The following is a 25,775-nucleotide window of genomic DNA, read 5'->3' as shown; positions in this document are numbered from 1 at the left end:
ACAGATGTCATTGGCAAAGGAATGTATGCACTATCACAGCTGCAGCACGGCACCAGTTTGCAAAGCTCACATAAATTTTATGCCCCTTTTAACTTGGCTGCTTATGTAAAATGGAATTTCTTCAACAAAAGCCTCAGACACACTCTAACCTGTTCTGTAATATGGAGCATCCAGCTATGGAAACAACACATACCTTTTTGTATTAGCACTAGGAATGAAATACACTTGGTTAGAAAAATCACTTTCTGTGAAGAAGATTTTTTCTGCTTTTTGTTAGGCACTTTAGTACCTCACTTGATGCTTTTACAGTTTCCTTGCTCCCTTAAATTGTATTTAAACAAACAAAAGTAATGGATTAGACGTCATGTTTACAGGAATACTTGATAATGTGCAAGCACGAAAGAAAAAGTAAAACTGCCTCCGCTCTTCTGCTTTGCTGTGATTTACATGAGCAGGCAACAAAAAGAAATAAACGAGATTCAGAGGAGTTACAAGCTGTTAAGAGACAGATCATGTAATTTACTATATCCTTAGAGCAGTAGTGATATATTGTCCCCTAGAGTGTATTTCTTCGTTGTTTCTCTATGTCTTTGTAATGATTCTGAAAAAGTTCCAAATAATGCCTTTTCTATCTATCTGTAGTTAAAACTACACAAGCTAATAGATCTTGTAGCTGGTAAGGTTTTTATGTTGCTGAGCCCCACGGCAGCAGTGGGGAGGCACACATACAGAAGAGCCCAGCACGGGTGCAGGTGCAGACCCTGACCAGGTTTGGGGTGTGCAGCCACCACCTTATCACACGGACGAGGTGCTCATGCCCTGCGAACAGCCACTGGAGGGGCTCAGAGAAAGGTACATCTCCTGTACGCCTCCAGCCAGGTACCCCTACGCCCGAATGCATCTGCTCCCGCTTCTGCCCAGCCATTGGGAGGCACTGTCAGCAACCATGGCTTTCCCCAGCTCCTTGGGTCACTGGAAAAATGACACCCACTGCCTGCAGGATCTACTCCCACCTCCCGGGCTGACCGAAACACTGGCAGCCATGTTCCCAGGGAGGAGAATGGGCTGTGAGTGTGGCTCACCTGTACCGTCCTCACCATGCGGGTGCCTCCTCACAGTCCAGGTCTAGATGACAGCTCTCCTTTGTTGTGGACTACTGCCTGGCAGCCTCCGTGGCCAGCTTGCCTCGTCCTCCAGATGGCTCTGGGGCCGGCCATGCTGCACGGGGACAAGCTCCAGCAGCCAGCAGTAGCCAAGCTGGTGCAGCAGCCTGGGGACAAGCTGGACTTGAGCACAGTTAACAAACTCGGCTTTCCGAAACAGCAGCACCGTCCGAGCAGCGTGCCACCCCCACAGGCACAAGCCCGGCCTCGGGGAGAGCTCATTAGCGTGGGCAAGGAGCCACGGGCTGCGGTTACACAAAGTCCGGCTGCAGAGATAACGGGAGCTATACATAGCCATACTAGGAACTGCAATCACTGTCGTGATAGCTCAAACATACCACCAGCTCCTTAACCAATCAGCAACAGAACACCACTTTTTAAAAACCAGTTTGCTAAAAACTAGATGCCTATCAGGCTGTGCTTCCTGCTTTCTCCAACCTCTACTTTCAAGCGAGGCTTTACAGTATCTGAACACTTCAGTGGCCCACAAGATGCCTGCGGGTGTGATTTATGTGCCCTGTGAAGGCAGAGGTAAATCATTCCTTTTAAAATGTCCACTTTGAGCAAAGACACCCGCGAGAAACGACTGTCGGGCTGAGCAGTGCTCGACATTGGCTGTGCTGTTTTGCAGCATTAGAATTAGCTCCCGTGCGCAAAGGGAACAAAGATCAGTGTACATAGCAGTCCAAATCTGAGCCTAATTACAATCATAAGATTTGCATAGCAAACAACAGTAATTTATCCCTGCTCCGTTAGCCGTGTTCAGCTTTCACGTAGCGGAACGCTGCATACGTACCTTGTGGGCATTTTCTGTCGTAAAATACATGGCACGAGCAGTATGCCAGTCCTGGTTCTTCTCACACACAAAGGTACATGAGAATTCCCTGCCCTGTGGTTTGCTCTGCAGCGCTCCTTGCTGGAAAAGATTGAAAACCTGGTTCTACAATATAATTTATTTGGCAAAAATTCAAAGTACTCAATTAGCAAACTGTTAATCCCAAGTTATTTTCCCATTATTGTGGGCCACTGCCACACATTTCCTCTGTAAAAAACGTTTATGAAAGGAGCCTTACATGTCCTAAGTTTGATGAGCAAAGTGCATTTACAAAGGAGCTGAAGCTCTTAACTGATTAATAATTCATCCTATTTATATTATAGTAAAATAGAACTTGTTATAATTACCAGAATTCAGAATAATTTTATTCAAATCCCATTAACCTCTGATACTTCGTCATGCTACATTTGCTACTGATTTTCACTTTTTAACTGTAATAACTGATCCCTAGTCCAACACAAAAATAGGTGAACATTTCTTCAGTGTCTCCTTTTCACACCTCTTCTATCTCATACAACAAAACCTGGTATTAGCAGAGAGCTACAACTGCTCAGCTCTGCATGGAAAAACATTAAAAATAAATAAATCAGGAAATCACACACTGGGCTGACTTTGCAATCTGAGCAAAGACTGAAAACCTGCACGTTCATGCACCACACAGCCTATTATTTGTGAAGCAGGTATTGCATTTTCCATAACCCCACACACCCAAAATAACACCCCCCCAAAAAAGAAGGGGGGGAGATTTACTCCTAAGTGTGTGAGAGGGAAACTTGCAGTACATTTCAAGCAGTGAGTTCCCACGTGTCTGACACAAGGAGACCCCGAAGCCTCATCGTCTCTATCTGGTGGCACCAGCACAGATGCTATGGGACATGCTGCTGGGGGCACACTGGCTCCCTTGCCAAGGCCTTGTGCTGCCCACTGCCATCCCCGGGCTTGCAGGCAAGTGGACCAACAGCCCCTGAGATGCTGGTGGAGGGAGAAGAGGAGTCCTGGTCCTGCGCAGGGATAAGAAGCACCCTACAAGTGAATGCCTATGCCTTTTTTGGGGCCTCCTCTCCTCAGGGAGGAGAACAGTAGGTGGTTTGCAAACGTCCCAGCAATCATTCTTAACATTAAATACATTTATAGGAACATGACCTCACGCTACTAAAATGTAAAACTTAAGAACCAAGTTACTATATTTGTAGACAGAAACAGAGAAATAAAACAGCAAACATGCCTTACTGCCAGCCCATACGTTCAGTCAGACCAGCATGTCGAGCTAGTTCTCTAAAACTGGGACCCAACGCTGCAGGTGAGACCAACCCTTAGACATCCTGACCCAGATGCTGATCTGCAGTGACACTTTCCCTCACCTCTCCTCCATCCTCTCTGTGTCCCCGCCTTCGTTCCCAAGAGGAAAGAAGATTTGGAGGGAGGGTACATCCTCAGGTCTCCAGCAGTGGGAGATCATCTGTCAAGGCACTGGCTCCTGCCTTACAGCGGTATGATCCTGTCTAGCACAGCTGTTTCACAGAGGGATGCCTCTAGAAGGGAGGCTCAGCACTTATCTGATAGTAAAGAAATCTTCTAACGCAAAGTGCACATGCATTTTCCTAGCAGACACAAGTTTAAGTATGTAAACTGTTCAGAACTCCAAAACTATTTGTTATACAAACGTATAAATGATAACGACGACTATGATTCATTACTAGTTCCTAATAGGGAGCAATCACGATGACAGTCAAGCACATCTGGGAACAGTAAGTTTTTTGCCTGGTGACCTTGAAGTACTATGACAGGCATAGTCAGAAGGAATTTAACCAGCCTCCCATAAAGAGTCATCCTCTCACCAACCCCAACGAGGCTTTCTACCACAGTCCTTCATCTAGCAAAACCTTAGGAGCAAAACTGGTAGAGAAGCCTCAAGGAGCACAGACAGGCCGTGAAATTTGACAATGTGACTGTACACAGCAGCTTCAGCAGGTTCCCATGGAGCCTGTGCAGCACAAGGATACCTGTGATCTGCTATATCTTACAAACTTCACAGCATGGAAGAAAAAAAAACCCACAACTTACCTTCACTGCTTGCACATCTGAAAGGCCAGTAATTTATAGGACTTTCCTGAAAACTTAAATTAAAACCAAAAAAACAACACCAAACAGTAGGAAAAGTATGTAGGTGTGTTTATCAAGTTTAGCTTCACTCTGCAGTCTGAGCAACCTGTTTATCAAAGTTCTTGGTAGGTTCATTCCTCTAAAAATGACTTGAGATCAAAGCATTGACTGATTGATTGAAAACCAGTTAAAAAAATAATCTTTTTCTGATTATTCTTGGGGCTAAAAGGTACGTGACACATTTCTGGTACACTGCATGGGGTTTGGTTGCTATCAGAACCCAAATACATAACGAGCACAGTTCAAGTGAAGTCACTTCCCATAGTTTACATGTAATAGCTTCTAATCAGCGCAAACAAAGAGACTTCTCTCATTGCTGAAAGCTGAATACATTTCAAACAATCAAATTGAAAAATGCAGTTGGATTTTTCAGAGGGGTTTTTTTTTCCTTCTCTCCCTCCCTCTCCCTCCACTGGCTTGGCGCGAAGTCATATAAAATTAGATCCAGAAACAGGGAAGGAGGTTTAACAGCAAATTCACGGAAACAACTGCTATTTTTTACAAGAGACAGCCTCAGTCAGCATAGCCTGTTCCTACAAAATGCCCAGCAAAAGCTTCTGAGAGCCAAGCCTTCCTGTTGCACTCTGCTCATGTGCCCCCAACAGCAGCTGATCCTGGTACAAGGCTGTGGCTCCTGGCTGTGACACCTTCTTGCTTGAGGTCTTCATTAGCACTGTCCAAACTGCACTGCTCCAATACTGCAGACGTTCCCCCTGACCACAGAAATACAGACAACCATCAAGAGTGTCATACTCAAACTTCTCATAAGCACCCTTTGGCTCCTAGGCCACATTTTGGATACTCCTGGCCTACACGTCCCATAGCAAAAGTAGCTTTAACTGGTCTCAAGCACTTTTCTTTTGGGGAGATTTTTGGCCGGCTGGTTGATTTATTTTAGTGTCAGACCTTTTAGCGGATAATGTTAATGCTACTGTTGCAATTTAACACAGAGAGCAGAATCTTCTGTCTTCGTTCTAGCAAAAAAACCCCAAGCACATATGTCTTCCTAAATGTATGTATGTATAAATACACATGCACGCAGCCACACACACCGTATCAAGTGCATTAATACAGTTGATAATTTTATTCATGGCAGGTCAACATCACAGTTTCAATTCTGATAAATGAACTGCAGCAATTCTAATGACTAACACTTAGTATTAATTAGTTGAAATATTTCCAACCCTTGCAACATTCCCTTAAAAGGGAACCTTAGATTGGGTCTCTCTCCTTCACTGAAGTTGGTTGTTGCTGGCCACCAAGTCCAGATGTCATGTGGAGGAGACTGGTGGAGGGCTCGGTGACAAAAGCCACCTCTCCTTAGGAAACCAGCCCAAATTGATTCTTGCTCTTCCACTTGTGACACAACTTCCAGTATGGACTTGTGGGAACCTTCCAAGCAAAGACTCTAGCAGCTGAGATATACTTCTAGTTGCTCACTGGTAGAAAGAACCAGGCAGGTAGACACGCTTTGGAGAAGTAAATATGAGTTCACTGTAGGATGTAATGAGGAAGCCTGGCACGACTGAGCAAAGAGATGATGGCTGGCAGAACTCAAGGTCTTTAGAGGCAGTTACAACTACATGATGCAAGCTACAGATACTGGGAATAAAAGTGCAGTGTAAAAACCATGGGACCCACTTCTGCAGACAGAAGTCCGTACACTGGGCTCTACTGATGTGTGAGCATGAAAGAAGGAAGTCCATGCGGAGAAGTGAATACATGGACACTTAGGACTGGTAGGGACTGAGATCTTGGAGAGCCAATCCTGAAAAAACACTTCTAATCTGTATTACATTCAGTGGAAACCAAGTCTGAATAAAACTGGAAAACCAGTTAACTTCTTCAGTGAACCATCCAAAGCCCCTACAGGTATTCCAATTCACCCCAGGGAACAAAAAAAAGTTGGGTTTTTTTCTTTTATTTTTTTGACTAATGAATGCTAAAGCATATATTTAAAATACTGAAATGTAGGAGTCTTAAAAAGCATTGGTTTTTGTAGACAGAGGATCATTAACAGCTTAGCAGAACAGCTTTAGCTCTTACTGTGCATCACCCTCATAACAGAGGACACAGCCAACAACTTCTGTTTCCCACACGAAAAGGATGCTTGATTCCCAGCTTCTCTGGAAACAAAATGGGTAGGAGACATCATCCCTAGCCCTTATGATCCTGTTGAATTATTGTCCTCTTTTAAGGCATGAAGTGATTTCTTTAAAAAAAACCCAACACATATACATTGGGAAGCTATGCTGCTGAACAAAAACATATTTCTGTGAATAAAAAATACACATGCAAGTGTCATATTTGTGCTTCCTGTGTTAGTTGTTCTCTTTTTTCCTGAGATCTAACATATATTTATTTTTTTCTACTCTAAAGACTTTCAATGGGAAAAATAAGATAATTATCTAATATCTTGACTGATACTGTACTAAAGAAAGTATGTCCACCTGAGCTTCTTTAACAGACCGATTAAGAAAGGAAAGTAAAATTGGCAGCAACAGATTAGGTAGTAATACACTACATTTTGCTTACAATAACTATTCTCCTCAGGCATAAGGACAGCCTTGGGTCTAGTTCTTTAAAATACAGAATTACAAAGTATGTGACTATGGAGTACTACTGGAGAATTACATCTGAGAGTTGCAAAAATTTGTGGGGTTAGAAAAAATTGCATATTTTTTTCTGCAGATGAAGCACTCTAAACTCAGATTAGAATGTATCTCCACAAAGTCCTATTCATTCTCCTGTTGACAGTCATCTCAGTTTGAGAGTAAACAAAATCCAAACACTTTTTCTACATTTTTTTCTGATTATTTTGTAGTTTCTTTCAGCTATTTCAAAAAGTCACAAAAAATGAAAATAACAGTAGTCTGTGTTACTAAAATATGAGAAGCAACTTTGCAAAGCAAAATTGCACAGAATTTGTTCCCATTTTCATACTTTCCTAGCTCGAAGAATAAGATCAACAGACAGTAAAGGCACCACCTTGGAGAAAATGCATCATTTCTCAGATATGTATTTGTATAACCCTGGTCATTTAACATGCACATTTACTAAGAGGTGTGTATGATCACATATGCCGCTTTGGTTTCAGTATCTCTTACTCTATTGGTTGGAAATCAATTATTTTATACTCCTTCCACTTCAACATAGCCCATAGGTCACAACGGTACTTAAATTTTATAAAGATCCTTGATGCTAGAAGAGGCAAAAGGACAAATGTCTTGCCAAAACATCCCCATCTACTTCCCCCCACACACTTCTGTCTAAACACAGTCCAGTAAGTTAAACATAACACACTCTGCCTTGCCTTATTGCCCAAGTAACAGAGAACAAATGCCACCTTCTGTGCCATGCATGAATCATCTACTTTCTTCTCCATTATACTAACTAAAAAAGCTCTGATCAACTGAGCTTTCCACAACCCTAATTCTTTCCTATTTACACAATTACGACTACCCAGAATCCCTCACCGGTCAACATTTTCATAACACACCTAGACTATTAAAATGACCTACAAATATACCTCCCTTCCAATTTAAATGTTAACTTTAAATTAGCTTTAGCTTTACATTTTAGTGTCTTCCAATGTCTATCCCGTGTAAATACACTTAAGTGAGGTCAAAAAACCACTCCTGCCACATTTGGATAACAATAATGACAACAGAGCTCAAAACCATCAGTACCTGCCTGCTTGAGCTCAGTGTTTTTACCTCTTTGTCAAAATCACAAACGCATTTGCTTTTTTTTGCTTTTCCCTCTGAAAATCTTGGAGATTTAGAGGGCAGACGCCACAAGCAACAATGCTGACACTCTGCAGTTAAGCAATGTATTTTCATTTTCAGGATCGCAAAGTGTTCTAAAGAAGGCATGTTTGCATATGGAGCCCAAATGCTTCCAAGAAAAACAGATACGTTATCTGCTGCAGAGAAGAGCAAAATGAGACAAAACTAGTATGATTACCAGCTCAAAGTCACTGAAAGCAAAAATGCCAGACTGAGGAACACAAACTACACTGATAAAATGTGAAACTTCCCAAGCACTTCCCCCGAAATAAGGGGATTACTCAACAGCTTTTAAACAACTGCACACACGCACAGACACTTTGAAGCAGGTTCACAACACAAAACCGGCAATTCCTACTTGCACAACAGCGATTATTCCGTTTGCATGCACAGACACTTTGAAGCAGGTCCGCAACACAATCCCAGCAATTCCTACTTGCAAGACAGGGATTACTCCTTTTGGAGCTTGTCCTTACACTTAAACTGTCAAAGGAAGAAATTACATTACTTAACCTTTTTTCCTGCAGTCGTAAATTGGACACACCTGAAAGTTGTAACTACGTGAGCTTTTTCTTCAGTCACCACAGAAACTAATATAAGAACTCTGGCAATTTGTTCTCCTGTTTTCAGTGGAAAATTTACATATGAATTACACACCAAATTCCTTCGGTCTGATAAACTGTTCTGGACTCGCATGAAGAAAATACTGCTTCTTCATTATCATCCTCTTCATGCTATTCTTTGCTGTCTTTACAAAAAAAACTGTACATGTAAAACCAGCAAGCGTAGTGCTAAGTCCACCTCTTGTCTTGAGTCCACACAGAGCAACAGGGGTTTGGAAATATATCCTTACATTTCACGGGCTTTTAGATTCCCAGATTTTCTGCCAGACAGGCCCACTTGTTAGTCACTGCCTTGTGCCTAAGTATTAACGCAGCTATTTGTACCAGTCAAGAAATCATCTGATGCAATTCGGCTGATTCTCAAAGACATAAAGAACTGCATACAATAGCCTACGTAAATGACTGATGTTCAGGACTTGACTGCAAGGCCCAAATACCAAATTATTTCCTATTAATTTTAATATTCATTAATCACCATTAGATAAAGAACAAATGAACATACACAGAGGCTAGAAACAGCACAAGAGCCACTTAGGTGTTTCCCATGACAGAACACAATTCAAACATTGTTTTTGCACTTGAGAACACAAGAGCAAACATTTCATAATCACACTACGTATGGGAAATCAAAACAATCCTTACCTTATTTAACACGGCCTTTTTAGTAAAAAGTCAGGCTATGCTAGTACAAGGTGGCAGGAACCGTGCCATCCTCCTTCGGCAGACTTTTCCAAATGCCCCTGTGTTCAACTAAGTCTAACTCTGCTCTGTTTTGTTTCCCCAAGAGGACCCATTCAGCACCATGTGCTCCTTTTCAGCTGTCAATAAACAGAAGCGGTGAATTCCCCAGCGCTTCACAAAGCTAGTTAGGCATAGCCATTCATTTCTTCAGGAAAACAGGGCATTGATTTCAGCAAATTCCCAGGGAGCAGCTACAACAAAGAGATCAAAGACCCACCTCCTTTCCTGCGCGGCTTTGGCCGGCCGGGCCAAGAGGAGCAACGACAGGTTTTCCGAAGAGCGGGCTCGAGCCCCACCGACCACCGCGTGCTCCATTCACCCCCGTCGCCTTCCTACGTTCCCGGGACAGCCCCCGGCGCTAACCGTGACAAACCCCTACATTCAGGCAGCATAATATACTGCACGCTAGTTCAACCAAGGATAAAAAGAAAAACAAGCTCCAAGGGGAAGTCCGTTGCTTCCCCGACCGGCCGAGCCTCAGTAGCTGCCAGACATTTTATAAACTTCTCTTTTTTTTTTTTTCCTTAGCTTCTCCATCTAAAACACTTGCTACCTCAAATGCATCGCGCCAAAACTTGACTGGGATGTTGGCTTTTTCGGTTATTTCCACAGGCTTGAAGACTTAGCTGCTGGAGTTTGAGGTCTACCCGCAGCAGCCCTTGTACTGTGCAGCCCTGACATTTTCTTTGTGCAATTTGCCACAGACTGCAGTGTTTTTTGGTTGTTTTTTTTTCCCCAGGAATACAAGGGGTTTGGTCTTGTTTGGTTAGATTTTTTTTCTTTTTATTTATACATCTAGTCTTCATTAATGTGACTTGGAACAAGATTTTAATTGTAGAATTTGACCTTGTATTGAACCAAGCACTAGTGAAAGATGATGCTGTGGTCAGGCTTAGGGACCGGGTGGTTAGGCTACCCGTCTACTACTAAATAGTAAGAGCCAGAGACCGTTCCCTGGTGCTGAGACCAGCTGGCATCAGCTCCACGTGTCTAAACGGTCCTCACTTCCTTCCCTTTTCTCCCCCAAACAGTTTGGTTACATGCAAATTCCTTAGCTGGAACAGAGCCTGGTAGATGTTATCCCCAAAACACACTTTGGTGTTGCCTGTTAGCATAGGCCAGTATTAAGCTCATGGGCTGGCTCTGGACTATTTATTTATATAAAAACAGACATAAAGATCTAAAGTCACTTCACATCTGTACAGATATGCCATATTATTCTTCATTCTCCTGTGCACTGACATTTTTCCAAGGCTGTCGCAAACGCCACATGCACGTGTACTCCCACCAGCTGGAACCTTGAAAGCCCCCGGAGCACTGGTACTGCCTCAACGCTATTCACACGTCTCCGAGCGAGAAGACAAATGTCTGCCTCTCTAGCATGACCAAGTATCACAGGACCTGCCACAGCACAAGCAGTACAATACTGAGAAGATGAGGGACAGGTGGTAGGGATGACTGATCATTGCACAGAAGATAGCTGAGGACACAAGGAAATACAGAAATGCAGAATTACCTCAGTGGCAAGAGACCTGTGGAAATCAGCTAGCTCAGCCTCCTGTTGAAAGCAGGGCCTTAGATTAGCGTTATGCAGGGCCCTGTCAAGCCATGCCTCGAGTATTTCCAGTGTGGGAAATTCCACCACTTCCCTGGGCAGCCTATTCCAATGTTTAATTGACCCCACAGTGAAAATACCCCTTATATCCACAGGCATCTCCCCTGAAGCAACTTGTGGCCATCACCTGTTGCCCTGTTACGGTGCATCCTTGTGAAGACAAGTGCTTCCACCTTCTTCTCCATAACCACCATTTTTCTATTTGAAGACCACGACTAGATTCCCCTGAGCCCTCTCTTCTCCAGGATGAACACACTCATCTCCTTCAACCTCTCCTCAGGCGACAACTCCTCTAACCAACTGATCATCAGGGAAAGCCTGAGAGAGGTGCTGAGCTGAAGAGAGAAAAACTAAACTGCAAGGGCATAAATTAGCTGAAACACTCAAACTAGCTTAAACATCTGAGTAGAGTTGAGAAGTCTTAAGCGATTCCAACCAGGACCACTGTGCAGTCACCCTGCCCTCTCTCCTTTCTTTAACATTTCACTCCTGACATCAGTTATGCCTTTTGTATACAATACAGTCAGGCGTATTACATTCCTCATTTTAGAATTCTCACTGTATCAAAATGGCACTTAAGCATGCCCCCAGATTGCCACTTAGCAGGTGAAGCTCAAAAATGCACTTTCACAAATAACTTGATCTTGAAGTACAGATATCACCTCCACAGAAAGCCGCTATCTGCCAGTCTGCCACTGATGTTTTTATATTTATTAACAGATTACAGTTATTGAACCCAAAAAAATTTTTCTTCTTTGCTCCTGTGAAGAAGTATTGGAAACTGATAAAATGGGTTTTTGAAATTCCCCTCTCTTATACTGCACAGTGCGCAGTTGGGCAGCCCTCAGAGGCAATGATAAAAAATGGCAGCTGAGGCACTGGAGGGACTCCAAAAGAAAGCATGTAGACCAGATCAATAGGCATAGAAAACGTGCTGAATGCTGCAGATAGCTCAGGCTGGAGCGAGAGGGTCAGAGTATCAGGGAGACTTGATCGGTAGTTTTTTTGTAGCAGTTACAACAGCGAAGTATAGGAATATGCCGCTTGTATATTCCTTGGTGTTGAAAAAGAAAGATGGATAATAGTGATGAGGAGTGAGATTTGGATGTGACTTGGATAATGATGCCTTGGAAACACAGGAGTTAAACTCACAAAGTGATTAAAAAACCGCAAGCACATTGCTCAGTAGTCATCTGGGATGGTACTTGTGCCAAAGATAGATAAAACATTTCAGATAGAATTGTAATTTTTTAAGTCTCAATGAACCAGTCTGTTCTTATACATGGGCCAGATTTTTACAATTTTACTCATATTAAGTCATGCCTTACTCCAAGAATAATCCCGTTGATTATAATGGTAATATTGTTCCACAGATGTCTCAGAAGAAACGCAAATGTAAAAGCAGACTTTATGCTTAAGATAAAAGACATCAATCTGGAGCACATCTGGAAATCTGATAAAAACATATGGTACAAAAAAATCACTGTGGGATGACGGAAATGTACTTACATAGCAGGTCTGTGGACATGTTTACAGATCAGGCAAAGGAAACCTACATAAAATAAATGAAAAAAGAATGATCAGTTTTCTGAACTAGTACTATTCACATTTAAACCTCATGCTAGTCATCATATGCACAGTTTTTTAGTTCTTTAGGAAATGAGGAGAATGTATCTAGGAAAATCTAGCAAGGAAGAATTTCAATTTGTAGAGGAAAAGAGGAAATCCATCTGGTTTTTATTCCTTAATAAATGATTCCACTTCATTTCACAAACAATGTGGACTGACAATATTAATGTAATACATTTTAATTAAGAGTAATTCACTGTATCACACGTCTTCATTAACATTTATTATTAAAACAGAATTTTAAGCCGCCTTGTATTTTACCCCATTGCATGCCATTCTTTGTTTAAGCCTGCTATTTCTGGTATTCATCTTAAGAGTCCTCACCCTTGCAAAGTCAAAGGGAATATTAAGTAGATACAAGACAAGACATTTTATTTGCTCTCTTGAAAGACTTCTGGAGACTTCTAGCTTTCTGCTGAACTCTGTTCATCTTGTTCCCTGCTGATGAGAATTTGCCAAGGAAGAAGCTGCGATTCTGACAGGTTGTCCACAAGCAGGATGAGGAAGCTGAGATCCAGCTATCTGCTGAAACCTATGAGCACGCTGTAGTGCCATTTCCAAGTTTGAGAAGACTAAGGTAACACTTCTAGTGATCCACTGTAAGCACCTAAGTTGCTGTCTTAGCTTGAGGACGTGTCGTTTGTCCCTGCATACAAAAGCAGCCGTGCCGAGCATTACTCCCAGCATTTACTCAAAAACTATGTACATACAGATCATCACTACTGGGCAACGTAACGAGTATGCTGATTACCTTAGCAAGTTAACAACTGATAAACTTCCATATGCTTATTTAAGTGCTTACAGACCCAATCCCAAGACACAAAGCAAGTAAATCAGACTTGGTATCTTACCATGTGTCTCATCACAACACAATCAAGCCCCCAAGGATTTAAATTGTCAACCCTAGCATAATAGACAGTATGTAAAAAAAAACTATTTTATACATGCTCTGCACTCTGGAAGAGTTCTGATGTTGAAATATAAAGAGATGCCTGGTCTTTCCTTCCCACATGCTTAAACATGTCTTTCAAACCTATGCTGCCTTCACCAAATAGAAGACGAGTACAAGCTTTGCATTTTAGAGTGATTTGCAGTGGTGGGTGGTGAGGCGTAGTTGACAGGTATGTAGTCTTTATTGCAGAAAATTCATATTTTCAAATCAAAACCAAACAGAGTCCTCCCACCTTTGGGATGCACACACTCCCTAACACCAGCGGGATAAAACTGACAGGGAGCAGCTCATCAGAGGCCTTCAGCGGGGAAAACGCTGCAAGGAAAGACGCTTCAATTACCCATACACAGGCATCCCGTGCCTTTTGAGGTGCCCTAGGACATTTGTAGCACCCACATGAAGCTGATAGCTACGATATTGGTTAGACAGGAAAAAGAGTCCCTCCTGGACCAGGAGCTAGAAACCAGGCAGGGCTACCCAGGGCAATCCAGACAGCACTAAATGCTTACGTTTCAGCAAATGAATCAAGTCCTACAGTATTGCAGTTTGTCTGTTTTTATAAGAAGCTAGGCAGAGAATAGGCAGGCTGCTGGTACATCACTTCTGTCTGAGAGCCAGGAGACTGCAGATGAGGCACGAAACACAAATGCCAGCACATCAACTTCTCTTCTGGAATCTCTGTCCTCTGCCAAAACAGCTGTCTCCGGTGAACATACAGTTTATAAACCAGCTTTTGTCTCTGCCTGGGACGTGTAGATGCGAGGGAGAAGCAGTAAAGGGTCCCACACATTATAAAAGGTCATCAGCAAATCCTCTTTTTCCAGGTAAAAACAGCCATGCTGAGAGCAGGCCTTCTAAGCAGCAAGTGTCCTAGTCTGATTTCCATCAGCCAGAAAACACTTTCTTCCTGCGAAAAAACTACTCTGCAGTTTGACTCCATTCTCGCTGAGATCGAGGCACTTGTCTGTGGTGTTAATTTCTAAGAATCTAGGCTTTGCAGAGGGAACAGTGGACTTTAATAGCATCCATATGTGACTGTACACATGCCAACCTTTGTCAGCCCCAGAAACAGCAGGCTATGTGTTGTCACTGTCAAAGCAGTGCCATCAACTAATACAGATTTAATCCCCCCACTGACTTACTCAGCAAAATGATTTAATTTTGCTGGCTTTCAATCTGCAGGGCAATTACCTGGTAAATCACCACAACACAACAAGCTCTCCCCTTTCATATGGTGTAAGTCAGTAGCATACCTTCACCCTCCCACATCTGGTCTGCAGCAGTCTCCTGTCACGAGAAAGTCCAGCCCCAGTCCATCCTCTCCCCGTCCCCCACATGTCTGCCACCCAGACAGGTTCCAGTGACACTGTGGTCCATGGACAACCCAATTAAGGTTTGTAGTGTCACTTTGGAGGAGGGGGCATGGAGAAGAAGGAACACATACATTAGCTAGGACAGAAGACCATATCTCTTGACACAGAGACTGTGACAGGTCAGAATGACATTAGAGGGACTCAGATGAAATGGTCCGTGGTCCATGAAACGGTTGCATGGTCCACAGCAACACAAACACATAAGAAATACCTCTGCTGCAATTAAAAGGCTAACCTGCTGCTGGGGTGGGGGCAGCTACCAGAAGCATGAGGAGGTTCTCCATTCACTTATTACTCAGAAGCAGCTACAAAAAACACTGCAGAAAAGTGCTATTGCACAGGTTGACTCTTCCCTCCCATCCCTTTTGCCCATCCTAACAGGGCTGCCTTCTCCTGCAGTCTGGAGCCAGGAAGGAATCAGTTCAAGACACTGCCATCTACCTGCTGCCCCTCATGGCATTAAAGGCACTTACTAGTACAGGCAGGTCACCTGGTACAGAGCTCTACTCCTAACAGTCCTCCTAGGATATGCTCAAAGGTACAAGACTCTGCTGCAGAAGATTTGCCCCAGAGAACAAAGGCACTACGAAGAGGATAACGATAAACCACCAAAGTGTTTTTCTCCACAGACCATCAAATCCTGGGAAACTTTCTCATTTTTCCCCGGTATGGTCCTCTGATGAAGCAGCATTAACAGCAGCAACCCCATAGTGCCCAAGTCCAGCCCTTGGGGAAGACACAGAAACTACAGAGCAAGAGGGAACACCTCCGTGAGGGCATCCCAGTCACTGCAACACAAGCCACTTGCAGAACAACAGAGCAGCAGGTGCACCAACACAAGGAACTGCTCCTCTTCTAGAAGTCAGTTGGGACATTATCTCTGACAGGGTAAGGATAAGCACAGCAAAGTGTATTTGCAGAAGCAAGGGAGTATTTGCAGAGCTACAAGTTCCTTCATAAATTATGCCAGCTCTTCTCCAGTTACCCTCAACACGGACCCAGGAACTCCCTGTCCCCCTAGCTCCATAGAACCACCACCATAAATCCCTCTCCTGCTTCAAGGTCAGCCCTTTGGTGCACGAGGGCACCTCTTGCACAGTGTATTGCCCCCAGCCAAGGGGGCTCCGACACACACGGAGTCATAGCAGCCACTTATTCTGTGCACACCAGGCACAGTGCCTGGTGGTTTCTGGCCACATCAGTCACTTGTCCATCTAAACTCAGGTGGTTGGCCAGCGGCCATGCTGGTCTCAGTTTAACAGTCCAATCGGCCAATTTTCTGTGTTTTCGCTCCTTGTAAACCACACTGACGTACCACATTGACCTTTATATGAAGTGTTGCAGGTATATTGGCCAAATTTGCTGTGCTGCCCACACAGCCAAAAGAAGCTGTTTGTGGTTGCTCTTAAATACTGTTCTTTCTCATCAACGCATGGGCAGAAGAGGAGGAGGAGTAGAGTGGGGGATGTTTCCCATACATGAAAATTGCAGCCCTGAAAATTTGAGGCAAAGGCTTACGAGGTTCTTACAGGCTTTCGGGTATTGAGAAATTAGTTTATGTATTTAGGTTGAATAGGGCTTGATGGGTTAAGCATAATAGATGGTTACAGCCTACAGATAGCGAAACAGTAATTACAGGCACATTGGATGATGAAAAGTTCAATGCTTTGTGGTGGTGAAAAGTAGTTATGCACTGGTTCGAGGAAGTGAGGATGGGTTCTGCACTGCCTACGGAGGACAAGGACATGTTGCAGAGTACATTTTGTAGGAGCCAGGATTTTATGTTTTGTTTTGTTTTTCTTAGTTGTTCCACCATTGCCACAAATTTACAGACTACACATTTTGTGTTTCAGAAGTGACTGTAGCAGGCACACCGTGGGCATGTGTGACTTGGGATGGGTACATATTATGGTGGTGGGATTGCCCTGGGAGTCCAGGATCCACAGTGGGAAAGGCAGAGGATGTGGAATTAATGATATCAGCCAGCCAGTTTCCATATATGGTCCACGAGAAGGACCTACATGAGGATCAGGGTCGCTGCTGCACCAGTGGAAAGGTAAATCCTACAAGAAAATGCAAAGCAAGGGAAAGCGGCCTGCACAGGACCTCTGGGGCTGTTCATGATGCACATGAGACATCCGTGCAGGCTGCCAGCAACAGCCTTGATAACTACCTTGCTTACCAGTGGTTCACATTAGAGGCAACAAGAGGGGCAGCAAAGACTCCACTTTCTACTCCTGTGCCTGGAAAATATTGCAATGACACTTGGCTTAAGTTTCTGAATGCAGTCCTCGCCCAAAGGCCTGTATCCACTGCAGGTCACTGCAGATTTCTAGGAGGATGACACAGTTTGACCAACCAGCCCTTGTTTCACTGGCCCTGAAGCTCATCTTCACCGGAGACAACAAACTCCACAGCAAAGGAGGTCAGGAAACTGCTCTCTGAGGGACCTTTGCCACGTCTGCAAAGTAAGACTACAACTAGCTGTTCAAGCCAGCTGTTCTGCATGTAACACCACAGCGTTCTCACATGGGTTTACATGACAGAGCTCTTCTGCTGACCTGACTCTCTTCCAGAAGAGGTACATCTGCCTCCCCTGGCATCATGCCCTAGAAAGCCAAAGGAAAACCAGGCACTGATGTGGGAAGAGACATAAGTGGCAACAACAGCAAAAGCTTTCATACTGCCACACTGACCCTGTGGGTGATACCCTTAAGGTTGCATCATGATCCCATCTGCAGATGACAAGAGAACAAGCTATCTGCAAAAGAGATCTATGCCATGTGGCAACAAAGACCTGGATCACAGCTTTTGAATTATGAATCCAGTGTGAGCAGAAATGTGGCTGTTCCGAACCGTCATCATCTGCTCTCCTGCCCCAAGCCCTCGGGGGTTATTACAGAATTCCTTACATCGCTTTCCGAACAAAAACAATGTCAAAAACCAATGACAATTGTCAGCATAGGCATACTCTTCCTAACGATCTGACATTATACGGCTCAAAAATACACCTCGGTTTCACGCTGCATGCCAAAGAGATGCACTAGTTAACCTGTCACCAGAAGACTCTTTTCCTGATGCTGTGAAGTCATCTGTCCACCTTACTTGTGCAGCTGAAAAGGGGACACTGCTACACTTCAGATACTCGGAAGAAGGCCCAGGACAAGCCGTTTATAGATTCACAATGGCCCCATGTAGATCACATTGTTATCTAAATACCTTTTATCACATTTCAACTGAGTAAAGGTAAAATACAAGTAAAAGCATTTTTTCAAGACATCTGTGGTAAGTGATACGGTTGCAGATGTCTTTAAAATACACAAGCAAAGATGTGACAGGAAAACCACACTTAACCTACTTACACTGAGATTAAATCAGGAAGGACTCTCTTCCCCCATTACAGAAATATGTTGCTGGGGTATAACTTTCAGCATACCTTATGCCTCAGGTTGCATTCATCAGAAGAAAATACACCTTCAGGAGACAACGCATCCATTACACTGCATTAGCATTCCATTGGTGTCCCTGCTTGTTCTCTTTCGGCTACTGCCAGTGCTCGTGCTGGGCTAACTGCATTTCTGCTGACGTAGTTTCTCTTCTCCCGAATTCATGAACAGGAAGGAAAATCATAATGATATGGAAATTATTTAATTATTAACGGAGTAGTAACAGGGGAAAATGACTATGCAGCACTAAAATCTCCATTCAGAGAAACATATGGAGATTTTCTGAAGTTTGTGTTAGTCCCGCATGTGCATCCACAATCAGGATTTGGTACATGCTACATACAATTCATCAAATATCCATGCGTTTTGTATCTACATGTAGAGTCACTCACTAAAGAAAACATGACATTATCAATCACTATAATTTATCATATAAAATAGCATATATTTGTACTTTTACAAAATTATATTATTTTTTCAAACCATGGAATTATTTTATAATTATAAAACAGAATAACTCTTTCGCCATCATAATGTTTTTCTTTATGTGCAGGATTCCGCATCTTTCCCTTGATTAAGCAAAGAACTTGAGTGGTACAACACATACACACTTGTGTCCCTGATACAGAAGTCTGGCTCACGACACTGAAGTTCTTCAAATGTAAGTCTTATTTGTGAATGTTAAAGAAATGAAAACCCAGAATTATATATGTAACATCTCTCTCTTTTACAAAGGACTATGCAGATGTAAAAGAATGGTGCACAAAATCATAAGGCAGACTGTGGGTAGATAAAAGTCACGTACTCAAAGATATGTTTTCTCTTAATGTGTTTACTAAGAATATTTTGTATGCCTTCAAGATTATTGTTTTGACGTGTGTATACACACACACAGATACTATTCAAATATATAAACTACTGCTGCAGGAAACTTTATAGCTATATACACATCTCTACAAATTAAATGCCTTGGTATGCAAGCAATCAAGAGAACTGTCAGTTTTACAGTGACTTCAAGAGGTCAGGCAGTAAGACATCCTATTGACTTTGATAATTTTTTGATAAGTTGGCTATTATTTTGCCAAAGCTATATTGAGTGTTAAATTTAGAAACATAAAAAAAGTCCTTCCTTTCCATTCCCTGCACTAACCAATCAACATTCTAACCTGGTTACGATCACCTCAACATCCAGCATCATCAAATATGGTCCACATATGCACTGAATCTATCAAAGTCTATTTTCAGTTTAAAGCAAAAAAAAATTTTTCATTAAAAGTAAATCCATTTTATATACTGTGTCCTGATACCAGAAACACAAAGATCAACAAATCCCACTCCTTGTTTCTAAGCAAGTTTTTCCTGTTCTAAAACATGGCTCTGTCTCTTATCACAATTTTCCTAGCCTTCTATCACTTGATGTTGATTTATTTTGGTCAGCAAAAGACCTGTGGCAGACAACACATCAAGTACAAGTCTTTGCCAGTCTCCAGTGCCCTGGTAACAGAAGAAATGCTACTAAATAGTATTTTAAAAAAGCGATAGTAACAAATGGGAAACAAATCCCTAGGGAATGATACCAAATGGCATCTCATGCCAGCCTGCCTTACTGAGGGCTGCTCTTGTTTGGCTTTGCAAAGCACTCAGCATTTTGATTGCGATCCAGCAAAGCATTTCTGTATTTCCCATGTCTTTCCACCACTGACTTGCCAGGAACTATTTGTACACGTGAAGACAAACCTACACTTCCTATTTTGCTGGGTCAGGGTCAAGGCACCAATCATCTTTCTGGATCCTTGTTTTGTTAAGAAAATTGGTTAAAATAAGCTTAAAAAAAAAGTCTTAGAAGCATGAGTTTTAAAAAGCTTCAAGACCCAGGGACATTCCTAAAATAATTTGCATTCCACAGCAAAACCATTTCCATTTTAATGAGCCTGTGTAGAGGACTCTGGTCTAGTCACTGAAACTCAGGACTGAACGGGCACAAAACAAACACCAAACCCACTTGTATGAGGTCGCGTGAAAAAACACTTTTTCCTGTTCTCCCTCAATACCTTGACTAAACTCTTTTCACGGCTTCAGGCCTGCATCCCAACACTCATTTCAGGAACGGCACTGCTGCTTCTCTCCGCTGGACAGGCTGGTGGCAGGGAGATTTCCTTTCCCTTCCCTGCATCCTCCTCAGGCAGCCTACCACAGAGTCAACAAGTCTCCTGCGGCTTCAAAAATGCTTTTACGAAAACCTTGGCTTTAACACTCTCTCCTTTCATAAGCTCACTACAAATAAAACTCATTAGCAGCCGCCAGCTTTCCAAAGTCAGGTGAGCAAAACCCCGTGGAGACACAAGGACCAGCCGGTTCCCGCACCGTGTAATAGCCACTCCTGTGATCAGCGAAGGGGGACGTTGCTTCAGCAACGTCAGTAAATTTCAGGAAATCACAAAAACAGACTTGTCATCTGGAAACCAACACCTTAGTTCACACATCTTGCTTAGATTATGGTACTCTAAAACCTCCCAGCCTCAGATGCTCACAAATTTTGCACTTACCTACGTCATCATCATCCAGACGCATCCTGCAGCACTACTGCAGTAATGTAAGGCAGCGTGTAATGTTGCTGCTATATTATGTAAATATTAATACTCAAATTATTTGGTCAAATTTAACTTTCAGAGTCTTGCTCTCACTCTTCAGCAGCTTTAAATTTCAATGCTGTGAAATAACCATTTCATTCACAAACTAGTAAAACTGAGAAAGTTTTACCTGAAAAAAGGATTTCAAGTTGAGAATATAGGTATTTTTACACGTATTTTAGAGGCAACATACGATCTTAACAGTGATTTCAACGGGTTTAGCAGCTTTGTCTCTTCTGCTGCTTCATAAAAGCTGGATGTCTCTATACATAAATTATGTATCAAAGCATAATTAATGTTCTTCCATAATATGCCCCACTGTTTGTTAACAGCATCTTGGCTACTATAAATGTTTGCTTTCCTCTGTCCACTCCTAAAGGCCTCAGACTTGGAGAACTGCGTCTGAAGGAAGCAATGATAACACTAATACATCCTCAAAACTCAAACTAAAGCATAAGCAAAGAGTTTTCACTAAGACCTTAATACTCGAGGTAGAGAGACAAGAGTAGCCGGTTTGTTTAATTAAATGCCACAAGCCCTGTACTGGGTAACTACTGCCTGTCACATCCCTCGATTTGTTTGCTGCAACCTGCACACTCAGATTTTCTGCCAACAGCAGCTGGATTTGCTAACAGCAGACTCGGCAGCAAAACCACCCACGTCCTTTCACTCAACTGGCTGGAGTGGAATACTGCATGAAAAATGCGATCTACTACTTCATATGTGTGATTATTAAACTACTGAAAAGGAGCCCTCACATTAAATCATCAGGGACTAATTCTGTTGGAATTAAAATGTAACTTCAGGAGTGATTTCTTATTGCCTTTTCTCAAAGGGTATGTTAGTTTTAGGGGTTATATTTTCATAGTAGTGCTTAGAATGCCTATGGTGCACAACTCTAAAAATACCCAAATCCTCCAAATACTGTATATATGCTTGATTAATGAAAGCTACACACGTTCCCAAATATTACTTAACTGTTTCCTTAATTTTTCCTTTGATTATGAAGCCATATGATGATTTCAAAACTCTGCAAATTGTGGCTCACAGGTTATTGTTGAATAAATATAGATGCTGATTTAACACAATGGATCACCATTCATATTCAGCACAGTAACCTGTTTCTCAGATAAAAGTGAGAGAAAAAGTTGCTCCCCACTGTCAACTAAAGATCAGTGGAACCTCTTGTTCTCCCATACTGACGGCTTGTAACACAGAGTTATAATTGGACTCCTGCCTTTCCGAGGTCTGGACTGAAAGCCTTCTCGGTAATAGTATGGTATACAAACGTTCTTGAGGTCCTGTGCCGCTTCTTGCATATTACTCAAACAAGAAGCCAAAAAATGTGGCATTACATGCACAGCGTTCATGCTTGTTTAGAGTTTCATCCCGAACAGTAATGTAGTTCTACCCTTCTCTCCAGCAAAACTGAAACTTGAATAAATTAAAAGAGCCAGGCTCTTGTCAACGCAAGCTTCTTTTTTCAGTGTAGGAGAATCGGAAAAAAAATATGAAACCAGAATAACAAGGGCAATGCTGAAGAGCCCTGTAGAGACTGGTAGAGGAAGAATGCAGCCACTACCTCCAAAGAAAGAAAAAACCTCCTTAAAAATAAGTCACCATTAACTCCTATATCAATATTAAATTAGGAACTTGAAATTTGGCGCACCATGGAGTAATGAATGCAAAGTGCAGACAGATATAAAATATACCTAGTATTTCAGGAGTTTGACATTTTTAATACAGTCACTTGCCTGTATACCATTTTTTCAGAGACAGTCTTGGAATCAGTTTAACTTCTCCAAGGGCTCAAGCAACAGAGGAAAAGAACACCATTTCTTCATTTAAAAGTTATCCTCATATAGGAAAGGTTGTTTCAATAATGTAGAAAAAAATTCCCTGATCTCTAACCTTTCATTAAAAGTTCACCAAGAGGTCATTTGTCCTTATTTCTTCAACCACTTACATGACCTCTTCAACTCCAACTTTGACATTTGAAACATCCATTCAGTATGGTTCAGTGAGTTAATGAAAAATAGCCCCAAACAACTCAGACGTTTGACATTTGCACCCCAAGTTACCAGAAGGTCATTTCAGTAATTTATAAAATCTACATGAACATATTCTGTCAGATGTTCATACGGGATGTGAGGTCTGCAAGTGGGAGAACTTAAGAAGAACTCATCTAGAAGTGTCCACTGTCCAATACTTAGATGGTTTCTGTCAACAAACTACTGAAGTATACTTTACTGGTTGCACCATGACATTCTAGTCTCCAACATCTACTACAATGTTAATAAAATCCCAACAGATTTCTAATAAATGATCACTGATGACTTGCTAACCAGATTCGCATTGGGAGAATCAGGATGATTCCAGAGTCAGCGCTCTGCTGGGACAAACTGAAGGCACAGGTCACACTTCCCACAAAGATGCTGTTTTAAGTTGTCCTGTAAACTCCACTAATTCAACTTTTGAAGATCATCTTTGCCAAAAATAATTAAATTAACATTACAATTTAATGCAATTTAAGATTCTGGGACCCAAACATATTATTTGAAATATGGTAGTAACCTTAGTACCTAAGTAGATGTGTGACAATTTTTGCTGTCAGGTTGGAATTTAATTTTTAAAATTATAATCTGACTACGGGTTTTTCTAAATTGGATGATGAATAAAGTAACCAGCGCAAATCACTGACCGTGAAGACAAGAGATTTATACAGTCTAAAAAATGAGTTAATTTGATAAGAAAAAAGTTTTAAAGTAATATATTCTGCTAATATTTTTACAGATCAAGAGAGACATTCATTCTATATTGTCTTCAACTACTTAGTGAATCATTTTATTGATTTGGGTACAAAATATCTAAAATAACCTTATTTTTATACCCTGATTTCTATACTAATTTTTGTAATGTCCTATTTAAACATTATTTTTAAATGTTGGTATTTTTAATGCTGATAGAAGTGGTATGAAAAACTTTGCAAAACTTTGACAATTTCTTTTGTTAAAAAAAAAAAAGGGCTGAGACCCGCAATCCTTTCTTAACCGAGTCACTTTCATGACCCTAACATCCTCTTATACGCTCTGTAACTCAGTATTTCATCTTTGCTAGGGGACCAGAGATTTGTAAATATCTGCCTGTATGGGTGTTGAGGCCTGCAAAGACTGAAGTGCTCTGAGATTCAGGCTTCAACATTGACAAATCACTGAAAATACAAGAAGAACTTACAGAAAAAAAAAAAAATCACTTACAGTCTTCTCTTTTCTTTTTTAATAAGATAAAGAGGGAAAAACAATTTACTCTCCCATTTATCCTTGATTTGTTTTATTCCTTGTCAATATCTCTCTGTTTTGGTCAGGGTAGCCTCTCTTCATTTTATGTAATAAATGCTTGAAAACTAGGATACATTTTTATTCACTAAAAATACCTTAGCAGACTCGCTGAAAAATCTGCATAGCAAATCCATGCATTAAAAAAGGAAATGATTCCATCTATCACTCATGCTAGGAATATTTTAGAGAGAAGAACAGCGTGTAAATGTGCACAGGTCAAGTAAAGATGATTTCTAAGCGTGAAAATTATTCTTGTCACTGGCAGCTGTTATGCGAGAAGCAATAAGGTCCAGAAGCCTTGCCGGGCACGAACAGTGATAAGAATATCATTACAATCCATCTGCAACCTCCAGAGACGCAAAATGCCTCTGCAATCTTTTGTTCTAAGCAAAAGTAAAAATCCAAAGTGACAGGTTTCCAAACCAGGACATTGTAAGTGCCACCACAGCAGTAAGAAACTTTTCACAAACATTCCCCCCCCCCAACAGGTTCACAGAAGGGAAAGCAGAGAACACTCTTCAGAACTACAGAATTTCAAGATCACAGATTTTATAGTAAACGTGTGCTTGCTTTGCCTGCTTATTTACTTGTTTTGTAGGGAAAGGAGTGTTAGATTTGTAAAAACAAGTGAGTCATGAACAAGTCAAAATATTTCCAGTAAAACTTATTTTTGTTTGAATATGCTGAGTTAACTGAAACCAAAACATTTTACAGAAACGTATCAGTTTCACTGGCTTTGTGATGAATCAGTGCTACAGGCTGTGGTATATTTCACTGAAATTGTTGGCTTCATCCTCCTTCATTTGGGATATAACAGCCTCCCATGCAACTGTGGCATGGTTTTTCTTACTTTCATTGGCACCCACCACTGAGGACCAACCACTGAGCGACCTCTTTCCAGTGCTTGGCACCATCGGAATGAGGAAGGGTTATTTGGCTGTCAGGTCTACAAGAAGCAAATGATGCATCCACTCGGGATACCTCACATGCAAGTGTTCAAATTTCTGTTCCACCAAAACAGTGGTTTTAGCCTAGTGCATTTGGATTCATTCTGAGCAACCTGATGTAGTTGAGGATGTCCCTGCTCATTGCAGGGGGGTTGGTCTAGATTCTACATGACCTGTAAAGGTTCCTTCCAATCCAAACTATTCTGATTCTGGCCAGCAGCCCATGTCTTTTCTTGGATAAGCCCTGAGAATACAAAAAGGTAGTGTTTCAACAGGTAAATCACCTGATTTCAGCAGGCAAATCATCTGCCACTGTTTCACTGTGAGAAGTATTAAATCACTTGTTTAATTAACATGGATGATTGCTGAGATACTTAAGTGCAGTTGAAGCAGAAAAGTGTTACGTTACTTCTTCTTAGCTTGTCTTAATCACTTTGAAAGGGTTTAATGACTTTTACTCATTCAATGATGGAGGTGAGCCATGACTCCCACCAAGATACAAGAAAAAAATAAGAAGCCAGAAAGCATCATG

At 41.8% G+C, this 25,775-nt stretch overlaps 1 protein-coding gene across 3 annotated transcripts in view; it reads right to left on the bottom strand.

Annotated features, from left to right (window-relative positions):
- Window positions 1-25,775, bottom strand: part of PLAGL1 (PLAG1 like zinc finger 1) — a 50,903-nt gene that overhangs the window by 18,501 nt on the left and 6,627 nt on the right. For 2 of the 3 annotated variants that reach the window (XM_063329426.1, XM_063329427.1), the window contains exon 2: window positions 12,438-12,480. In XM_063329426.1, coding sequence (XP_063185496.1) covers window positions 12,438-12,456 — 19 coding nt within the window. In that variant the 5' untranslated portion in view covers window positions 12,457-12,480. Of the gene's footprint in view, window positions 1-12,437; window positions 12,481-18,318; window positions 18,421-25,775 lie in introns of those variants that run through there. The other variant, XM_063329428.1, reaches the window with a different exon arrangement.

Source organism: Chroicocephalus ridibundus, chromosome 3, assembly GCF_963924245.1.
Source record: "Chroicocephalus ridibundus chromosome 3, bChrRid1.1, whole genome shotgun sequence".
NCBI classification, from domain to species: domain Eukaryota; kingdom Metazoa; phylum Chordata; class Aves; order Charadriiformes; family Laridae; genus Chroicocephalus; species Chroicocephalus ridibundus.
The sequence above is the reverse complement of the archived record's forward strand: the minus strand, read 5'-3'. Positions and strand labels throughout refer to the sequence as shown.